Below are 10,436 nucleotides of genomic sequence, written 5' to 3'. Positions count from 1 at the left end.
CCATCAGCTACCTTGACTGATGTATGCTTATACCTGAGCAGTGGTGGCTCCTCCAGCTTCTTCAAGTCTGTCGGTGAGCTCTTCCAGTTCCCGGGAGAGGTCACTGCGTTGCTTCTCTATCTAAAAGCAAGATATTAATATTAGTTTATTTTGTTAAATGTTTATGCTATTCATCTCCCTTATAGGGTGATTGCAGTTGGGAGTATAAAATTTCTTTCTTTCTTTCTTTCTTTCTTCCTTCCATCCATCCTTCTCTCCCCTCCCTTTGTTTGTTTCTTTCATTCTCTCTCTCTCTCCATCTTTCTTTCTTTCTTTCTCTCTCTTTTCTTCCTTCCTTCTTTCCCTCTCTTTCTTTCTTTCTCTCTCTTTCCTTCCTTCCTTCTTTCCCTCTTGGTCCCTCTTTGTCCCTCTTTCTTTCTTTCTTTCTTTTTACATCTGCAAAACAGGCTGATTTGAACTTTTACCATGTTTCAATGTAATTGGAAATTCTTTCTTTCTTCCTTCCTTTCTTCCATCCTTCCTTCTCTCCTCTCCCTTTGTTTCTTTCGTTCTCTTTCTCTCTCCATCTTTCTTTCTTTCTCTCTCTCTTTCCTTCCTTCCTTTTGTCCCTCTTTCTTTCTTTCATTCTTTCTCTCTCTCTTTCCTTCCTTCCTTCTTTCCCTCTCGGTCCCTCTTTGTCCCTCTTTCTTTCTTTCTTTTTACATCTGCAAAACAGGCTGATTTGAACTTTTACCACGTTTCAATGTAATTAGAAATTCTCAAAATGTTCATAAGAGCCCTCAAAACAAATGATTTCCAAACTCCAGGTGGGATGTTTCAAACATGACCCTGAGAATTTCAGAAACGATGCGGTTTTAAAATATTTTGCACAGTCCTCCTCCAAACTGCTTTGGATCCAGGATAGCCATTGCTGTCTTGAACTGAATGGGCCCCTTCTTTGATTAAAGAGAAACAGATTCACCTTTGCCCTTATGGACCGCTCTGCTTCCAGCTCTTCCTCCAATTCTTCAATCCGAGCCTATTAAAAGCAAAAACACAATGAGATGTAAAGAAAAGTTGCAGGAACTGGGCATGGCTAGTTTAATGAAAAGAAGGACGGTGGGTGACATGATAGCCGTCTTCCAATATCTCAGGGGCTGCCCAGAGCAGAACAAGAAGCAATGGGTGGAAACTAAACAAGGAAAGAAGTAACTTAGAACTAAGGAGAAATTTCCTGACAGTCAGAACGGTTGATCAGTGGAACTGCTTGCCTCCAGAAGTTGTGAATGCCCCAACACTGGAGGTTTTTAAGCAGATGTTAGATAACCATCTGTGTGAAGTATGCTGCAACGTTCTACCTGTCAATGACTACTTCAGCTTCAATCGCAACAACACAAGAGCACGCAACAGATTCAAACTTAATATTAACCGCTCCAAACTTGACTGTAAAAGAATGACTTCAGCAACCGAGTTGTCGAAGCGTGGAACTCATTACCTGACTCAGTAGTGTCAACCCCTAACCCCAACATTTTACCCTTAGACTATCCACCATTGACCTCTCCAGGTTCCTAAGAGGTCAGTAAGGGGCATACATAAGTGCACTAGTGTGCCTACCGTCCCCTGTCCAATTGTCTCTCCTATATCTTTTCTTCCATTCATATATCTTTTCCTCTATTCTTCATTGACATATTTTATTCTTATATCTTTTCTTCTATCCTTTCTTTGATATATATTACTACATGTTTATTTTCTTCAATGTGTATTGTGTATTGAACTAACAAACTAACTAACTAACTAACGTCTGCGGAGAGTGGCGGCATACAAATCCAATAAATAATAATAATAATAATAATAATAATAATAATAATAATAATAACAACAACTAACTAAATAACTAACTAAATAAATAAACAAACAAACAAATAAACAAATAAATAAATAATGTCTTGAATGTTTTCTTTCATGGTCAAAGTAGTTTGAAATCTCAAGAGCAGCCAAATCTGGATGGGAACAGGGGACTGGATACTGTTAGCCAAAGATGATTGGCGGAAGGAGACAAATCATGTCTGTCGGTCTTTCTCTCCCCTACCTGGTGTTCTTTCAGTTTTCTCTGAAGGGTGGAATTCAATGCCTGCTCATCTTCCACCTTGGAGCTGATGGAATTGATCTCCATGTCTCTCCTGGAAACAAACACACATCAGGCTTATTCAAAGACTCTCTGGCAGGGAAGGGCTTATTTTGTGGGCGTGGCTTGCTGGCCATGTGACCAGGTGGGAGTGGCTTGACGGTCATGTGACCGAGGGATGGCTTAAAGGTCATGTGACTAGCTTAAAGGTGGCCAACTTGACATCACTCATGCCCTCATCACCTCGAGGTTCGACTACTGTAACGCTCTCTGCATGGGGCTACCTTTGAAAAGTGTTCGGAAACTTCAGATCGTGCAGAATGCAGCTGCGAGAGCAATCATGGGCTTCCCCAAATATGCCCATGTTACACCATCATTCCGCAGTCTGCATTGGTTGCCGATCAGTTTCCGGTCACAATTCAAAGTGTTGGTTATGACCTTTAAAGTCCTTTATGGCATCGGACCAGAATATCTCCGAGACCGCCTTCTGCTGCACGAATCCCAGTGACCGATTAGGTCCCACAGAGTGGGCCTTCTCCGGGTCCCATCAACTAAACAATGTCGGTTGGCGGGCCCCAGGGGAAGAGCCTTCTCTGTGGCGGCCCCGACTCTCTGGAACCAACTCCCCCCGGAGATTAGAACTGCTCCTATTCTTCCTGCCTTCCGTAAACTCCTTAAAACCCACCTTTGCTGTCAGGCATGGGGGAATTGAAACACCTCCCCCGGGCATGTTTAATTTATATATGGTATGCTTGTGTGTATGTCTGTTAGTATATGGGGTCTTTTAAATCTTTTAATTTTAAATTTGTTAGATTATTTATGATTTGTTTCCACGTGTTGTGAGCCGCCCCGAGTCTTCGGAGAGGGGCGGCATACAAATCTAAGTAATAAATAAATAAAAAAATAAATAAATAAATAAAAAAATAAATAAATAAAATAAATCACGCATTACCTGACTACTCTGTGGTTTTTCCCCCCCCAAACCCCCAAATCTTCAACCTTAGGTTGTCGACAGTTGACCTCACCCCATCCCCATCCCTAAGGGGTCTGCATGAGCTCACCTCTGTGTCTATCATCACTGTCCTACTGCCCTATTGTCCTCTTTTATTGTTACCTTATTACTTACGTTATGTTCATACAAACTACTACTATCCTATACATGTTTGACAAATGAAATCAAATAAAATAAATAAAACACATCTGGAAAGATAATAATAGAAACATAGAAACATAGAAGACTGATGGCAGAAAAGACCTCCTGGTCCATCTAGTCTGCCCTTATACTACTTTTTGTATTTTTATTTATTTATTGGATTTGTATGCCGCCCCTCTCCGTAGACTCGGGGTGGCTAACAACAGTAATAAAAAACATCATGTAAATCCAATACTAATTTTATCTTAGGATGGATCTATGTTTATCCCAGGCAGGTTTAAATTCAGTCACTGTGGATTTATCAACCATGTCTGCTGGAAGTTTGTTCCAAGAATCTACTACTCTGTCAGCAAAATAATATTTTCTCACGTTGCTTTTGATCTTTCCCCCAACTAACTTCAGATTGTGTCCCCTTGTTCTTGGGTTCACTTTCCTATTAAATAATAATAATAAAGACTGAACCTCCCAGTCTAGTACCCTCCAGGAATGTTGGACTACATTTCTCAGAATTCTCCAGACCTCAATCAACCACTTGGCTAAACTGGCATAGATTGAACGGGTCCAAAGACGGGCTACAAGAATGGTGGAAGGTCTTAAGCATAAAACGTATCAGGAAAGGCTTCATGAACTCAATCTGTAGAGTCTGGAGGACAGAAGGAAAAGGGGGGACATGATCGAAACATTTAAATAGATTAAAGGGTTAAATAAGGTTCAGGAGGGAAGTGTTTTTAATAGAAAAGTGAACCCAAGAACAGGGGGGCACAATCTGAGGTTAGTTGGGGGAAAGATCAAAAGCAACGTGAGAAAATATTATTTCACTGAAAGAGTAGTAGATCCTTGGAACAAACTTCCAGCAGATGTGGTTGGTAAATCCACAGTAACTGAATTTAAACATGCCTGAGATAAACATATATCCATTGTAAGATAAAATACAAAAAATAGTATAAGGGCAGACTAGATGGATCATTAGGCCTTTTTCTGCCGTCAGTCTTCTATGTTTCTATGATTGATTGATTGATTGATTTAATTCGACTTATGATGCCACCCGAAGGATTCACGGCAGCTTACAACAATATAAAAGATACAACATACAATAAAAAGAAGTCAAATATAAATTTTAAAAAAAACTATAAACCCCAGTGAAAAAACCCACAACTCAAACAATCCAGGCATAACTATTCGGTATAAATTCGCCAGCGCAGGTGTCAATTTTATGGCCCCGCAGGCCTGCTGGCAAAGCCAGGTCTTCGTAGCCTTTCGGAAGGCCAGTAGGGTGGGAGCATTATAGATATCGGGGTGGGTGGGGGGAGTTGGTTCCATAGAGCCGGGGCAGCCACAGAGAAGGCCCTCCCCCACGTCCCCGCCAACCTGCATTGCTTAGTTGACGTAAGCTGGGGGAGGCCAGCCCTGTGCGGTCTTATCGGTCTCTGGGAGGTATGCGGCAGGAGACGGTCCCGTAGATAGTCTGGCCCTGAGCCATGTAGAGCTTAGATTGGGGAATCTATGCCAGTTCAGTTATCACCTCCAGGTTCGACTACTGCAACGCTCTCTACATGGGGCTGCCTTTGAACAGTGTTTGGAAACTTCAGATCGTGCAGAATGCGGCCGCGAGAGCAATCATGGGGCTTCCTAGATTCTCCCACGTTTCTACAACACTCCGCGGCCTGCACTGGCTGCCGATCGGTTTCTGGTCACAATTCAAAGTGTTGGTAATGACCTTTAAAGCCCTACATGGCATTGGGCCAGAATACATCCGGAACCGCCTTCTACCGCACAAATCCCAGCGGCCGATAAGGTCCCACAGAGTCGGCCTTCTCCGGGTCCCGTCGACCAAACAATGTTGTTTGGCAGGCCCCAGGGGAAGAGCCTTGTCTGTGACGGCCCCAGCACTCTGGAATCAACTCCCCCCAGAGATTAGAACAGCCCCCACCCTCCTTGTCTTTCGCAAATTACGTAAGACCCACCTTTGTCGCCAGGCATGGGGGAGTTAAGTTATCCTTTCCCCCTAGGCTATTACAAGTTATGCATGGTGTGTTTGTGTGTATGTTTGGTTTTTTATAATAAGGGTTTTTTAGTTGTTTTTATTAATTGGATTGTTTTAACACTGTTGTTAGCCGCCCCGAGTCTGCGGACAGAGGTGGCATACAAATCCAATAAATAATAATAATAATAATAATAATAATAATAATAATAATAATAATAATAATGATAATGATAATAATGATAATAATAATAATAATAATAATAATGATAAGTCTCTGGGAGGTATGCGGCAGGAGACGGTCCTGTAGATCAGTGATTTTCAACCTTTTTTGAGCCACGGCACATTTTTTACATTTACAAAACCATGAGGCACATTGAGTGGGGTGGGGTGGGGCTAAAAAAGTTTGGACAAAAAAAAATTCTCTCTCTCTTTTCCTCTCTTTTCCTCTCCATCCCTCTTTCTCTCCCTCTTTTTTCTCTCTCTCTCCATCCCTCTTTCTTTCTCTCTTCCTTCCTTCCTCTTTTTTGCTCTCTTTCTCTCTCCCTCCCTCTGTATTTCTCTCTCCCACCTTCCCTCCCTCTCTTTCTCTCTCTCTTTCTTTCTCTCTCTTGCTCTCTTGCTCTCTCTCTTGCTTTCCTTCTCTCTCTTGTTCTCTTTCTCTCTTGCTTTCTTTCTCTCTCTCTTGCTTGCTTGCTTTCTCTGTCTCTCTCTTGTTTTTTTCTCTCTCTCTGAGCTTCGTGGCACACCTGACCATGTCTCACGGCACACTAGTGTGCCGCGGCACACTGGTTGAAAAACACTGCTGTAGATAGCCTGGCCCTGAGCCATATAGGGCTTAGATGGGGGAATCTATATGCCAGTTCAGTCAAGCGGGTGGTCCTACAAACCAAGAGTTGACGCGGAAAGTGGATGTGGCCGCTTACTTTTTCACCACCTCTTCCAAGTCCAGCTTCGACCTCTCCATTTCGTTCAGGTTCTCGATGGTCATCTTCAAGTCACCCTCCGCTTTGCGCCGGGCTTTTTCAACTTCGGCTCGGATTTTCTTCTCTTGTTCCCAGTTGTCTTCCAACTGGTTGAGGGACAAGCCAAAAGAACCAGAGATTAAAAAAGGAACCATTGACCAACGCAACCAAGGAAACCTAGAACTGTACAAAGAAATCACCTTGATGCAAAAAAAAAGGGACTGAGGTCCCAGGGGTCTTCGGGGCTGCATCTGGGTTGGGTTTGAGGTGTGTGGCCAGGGGGACGTCACATTTTTAATTTTCAACACTAAGAGTTTTTTAAGAACCCGTCAACGAATAGTCCAGGATAGAATAAGGACTCCTGCCTTGGGCAGGGGGTTGGACTAGAAGATCTCCAAGACCCTTTCCAGCCCTACCATTTGTAAAAAGGCCACTGCCATCTCTCTAGAAAAGCCCCCCGGTTGAAAGTCTACTCCAAACCTCCATGGAGGGAGAAGTCAATGCTGACCTCGTGTATCTGGGTGCTGAGTTTACTGTTGGTTTTGGTCAGATGGTTCACTCTGTCTTCCTCAGCTTGAAGGTCGTCGAGCGTTTTCTGCAGGAAAGGGTGGCATAGAAATTGAATGAATAACAATAACAATAACAATAATAATAATAATAATAGCAGTAGTAATAGTAATAGTAATAATAATATCCAGCATCGTGATCTCATTTGATGTGTTGCATTGATGAGGAAGATAATAATATAAATATAAATATAAATATAAATATAAATATAAATATAAATAAATCTAAGCCCTATGGCTATTGCGGATTAACTCTGCCCACTGCCAGGAGTTCGATCCTGACTGCCTCAAGGTTGACTCAGCCTTCCATCCTTCTGAGATGGGTCAAATGAGGACCCAGATTGTTGGGGGCAAGAGGCTGACTCTGTAAACATCTTAGAGAGGGCTGCAAAGCACCGTGAAGCAGTGTATAACTCTAAGGGCTATTGCTATTGCTATCAATGAACATGGTGAAAAGGGTAGTAAAATCAGGCCTGCCTCACTTAATAACCACATCAATTAGTCCCAATTGTGGTTGTAAGTTGAGGCTGTGATGTCTTTGCATAGCGTAAATCTTTGCCTTGATGGAAAGGTTGGGTTCTGGCCCATAAAATCCATTGGATGAACCTTGAGCTTATGTGAGTCAATGAAAAGAAGTAGGTCCTTCTCACCTGGTGTAGCTCATCCAGGGCTCTTTTCTCCTTTTGGAGTTTGGCAACCGAGTCATCCCTGGCTTGCAGGTCACCGGTCAAAGTTCGGACCCTGTGATCGAGAGCCTTGAAAGAAGCAAGAGACATTCATACAGAACCACCCATCGTGAGCAGATGATTGATCTGAGATACACAGTTAGGAAAAAAGAAGGAAAAAGAGAAAGAAAGAAAGAAAGAAAGAGGGAGGGAGAAAGAAAGAAAGAGGGAGGGAGAAAGAAAGAAAAAGAAAAATAGATAGAGAAGGGAAGGAAAAGAGGGAAGGCAAAAAGCAAAAGAAGGAAGGAAGGAAAAAGAAAGAGAGAAAGAAAGAAAGGAAAAAGAAAAAGAGAGAAAGGAAGGAAAAGGGGGAAGGAGCAAAGCAAAACAGGAAGGAAAGAAGGAAGGAAAAAGAAAGAGATAAACAAAGTAGGAAAGAAGACAGAGAGAGAGAGAAAGGAATGAAAAGAAAGGAAGGAAAAAAGGGAAGGAGGAAGGCAAAGGAAGAAGGAAGGAAGATGGGAAACAAAGGAAAAGAAAGAAAAGAGGAAGAAAGATGATGGGGGAAAATAAAAGGAAGGAAGAAAAGAAAGGATGGAAGGAAAAAAGGGAAGGAAAATGGATGGAAAGAAGGAAGATAGAAAGACAGAAAAAGGAGGAGAAGGAGGAGAAAGGGAAAGGAGGATGGAAGGAGATATAGTCTGATCCATCCAATGTATGAATAAGTCATGGCTGGTATGACCCTGCTGGGAAGTTCTCACTTCCAGAACCAACAAAGACCAACCCAAAACGTTCCTTCAAAGGACCACCGTTAATGACAAGATGCTCACTTGTTTCTCCTTTTCCGTCTTAGCCAACGTGGTCTCCAGCCCCTCAAGGTCTCGCTTGAGGTCGTTAAGTTCGGCTTCCAACTTGCGCTTGTGGGCACTCAAGGAGGCTGCTGAGCTTTCCTCCTCCTCCAGGCGTTCCTTCATGTCCGAAATCTGGCTCTCCAGTTCCATCTTGGCCTTCATCATTTGGGTGAGGCGCTCTTCCGCGTCGATCAGGTTCTCTTGCTCCTGAAAGAGGAACCAGAGGAAATACTGGAGTTCTCTTTGTTGTTCTTACCGAATGACATCTAGAGGAGGTAGCAGCCTCACTGGCTTTCAAAAAAAAAAGGTTGGGTGAAACTATGGGACTGAGCAGAGGGGACATTTGTAGCTCAGGGCTGAACTCTGGATTCTTAGGTGCTCTCTAAATGTGGTATCTAACCAGCTAGATATCATCTGTCTGTCTGTCTGTCTATCTATCATCTATCTATCTCTCTATCTATCTCTCTATCTCTCTATCTATCTCTCTATCTATTTATCTGTCATCTGTCTGTCTGTCTGTCTGTCTGTCTGTCTATCATCTATCTATCTCTCTCTCTATCTATCTATCTATCTATCTATCTATCTATCTATCTAACTAGCTAGATATCATTTGTCTGTCTGTCTGTCTGTCTATCTATCTATCTATCTATTTATCTGTCATCTGTCTGTCTGTCTATCTATCTAGGTATCTATCTAGGTATCTATCTATCTATCTATCTATCTATCTATCTATCTATTTATCTGTCATCTGTCTGTCTGTCTGTCTGTCTGTCTGTCTATCTATCTATCTATATCTACAGTATCTATCTATCTAACTAGCTAGATATCATTTGTCTGTCTGTCTGTCTGTCTGTCTGTCTATCTATCTATCTATCTATTTATCTGTCATCTGTCTGTCTGTCTATCTATCTATCTATCTATCTATCTATCTATCTATCTAACTATCTATCTATCTATATCTACAGTATCTATCTATCTAACTAGCTAGATATCATTTGTCTGTCTGTCTGTATTTCTGTCTCTATATCTATCTATCGATTGATCTATCATCTAACTAGCTAGATATCATTTATCTATCTGTCTTGTCTGTCTGTATTTCTGTCTATCGATCAATCAATCAATCAATCTATCTATCTATCATGTAACTAGCTAGATATCATTTGTCTGTCTGTCTGTCTGTCTATCTTTCTATCTATCTATCTATCTATCTATCTATCTATCTATCTATCTATCTATCTATCTATCTATGCAGATCTCTGGGGGCAGCTGATTCCAGAGAGCCGGGGCCGCCACAGAGAAGGCCCTTCCACAAGGCCCCACCAGACAACATTGTTTAGCTGACGGGACCTGGAAAAGGCCGACTCTGTGGGACCTGACCGGTCACTGAGACACATGAGGCCGAAGATGGTCCAGTAAGTAATCTGGTCCAATGCCATGTAGGGCTTTATAGGTCATAATCGATACTTTAAATTGCGTTCGGAGACTAATCGACAACCAATGCAGCTCGCAGAATGTTCTACTGACATGGGCATCTCTCGGGAGGCCCATGATTGCTCTTACGGCTGCATTCTTTACTACCTGCATTCTCCAAACAGTCTTCAAAGGTACCTTCAAAGGTAGCCCCATGCAAAGAACATTGGTGGAAGTCATGGAGATCAATGACTATTCCCCTTAATGCTGTACAAATGGTTCTGCCCTCAGCAGCAACCATTCTGTGAAACTGCCTACCGTCCAAAATATCTCTAACCCCACCAACTTCAAAGCTTATGATGGTCCCCAAGCCAACGGGAGTTGTGCATTCTTCTTCAAGGGTGAATCTAGTAGACTCACAGCCTGCAGTTGGATGGTCAAATCATTCTTCTCTTGGCTAAGGGTGGCCATCTTCTCCTCCAACTCCTTGATGCGGTCCATGAGTTCCTGAGTTTTGGACATGGCGTTGCGCAACTCTTCCTCTTTTTCTTTCATCTCTTCCTCCTGGCGGGCCACGTTCAGCAGAGGTTTCACCTACAGGTGGGGGCCAAAGTAGAAGATGAAGCCCTCATGACATAGTCATTGTTCTAAGTGTTCCTTGCCAGCCTCAGGAAGTATCAGACTCTGAGGATGAGGAAACAGGTTTTATTTATTTATTTATTATTTATTTATCATTTGGAT

General features: G+C 42.4%; 1 protein-coding gene across 1 annotated transcript in view; it reads right to left on the bottom strand.

The window, feature by feature from the left end:
• The window catches only part of LOC139155551 (myosin-16-like), a 53,707-nt gene that overhangs the window by 19,969 nt on the left and 23,302 nt on the right, over positions 1-10,436 (bottom strand). Inside the window, exons 21-28 of the mRNA XM_070730736.1 lie at positions 10,116-10,289; positions 8,265-8,492; positions 7,420-7,524; positions 6,712-6,798; positions 6,165-6,310; positions 2,069-2,159; positions 962-1,018; positions 34-120 (exon numbers count right to left, since the gene is read on the bottom strand). Coding sequence (XP_070586837.1) covers positions 34-120; positions 962-1,018; positions 2,069-2,159; positions 6,165-6,310; positions 6,712-6,798; positions 7,420-7,524; positions 8,265-8,492; positions 10,116-10,289 — 975 coding nt within the window. The remainder of the gene's footprint in view (positions 1-33; positions 121-961; positions 1,019-2,068; positions 2,160-6,164; positions 6,311-6,711; positions 6,799-7,419; positions 7,525-8,264; positions 8,493-10,115; positions 10,290-10,436) is intronic.

The sequence above is a fragment of the Erythrolamprus reginae genome, unplaced genomic scaffold, assembly GCF_031021105.1.
Source record: "Erythrolamprus reginae isolate rEryReg1 unplaced genomic scaffold, rEryReg1.hap1 H_3, whole genome shotgun sequence".
NCBI classification, from domain to species: domain Eukaryota; kingdom Metazoa; phylum Chordata; class Lepidosauria; order Squamata; family Dipsadidae; genus Erythrolamprus; species Erythrolamprus reginae.
This window is presented reverse-complemented; position numbering and strand designations above follow the sequence as displayed.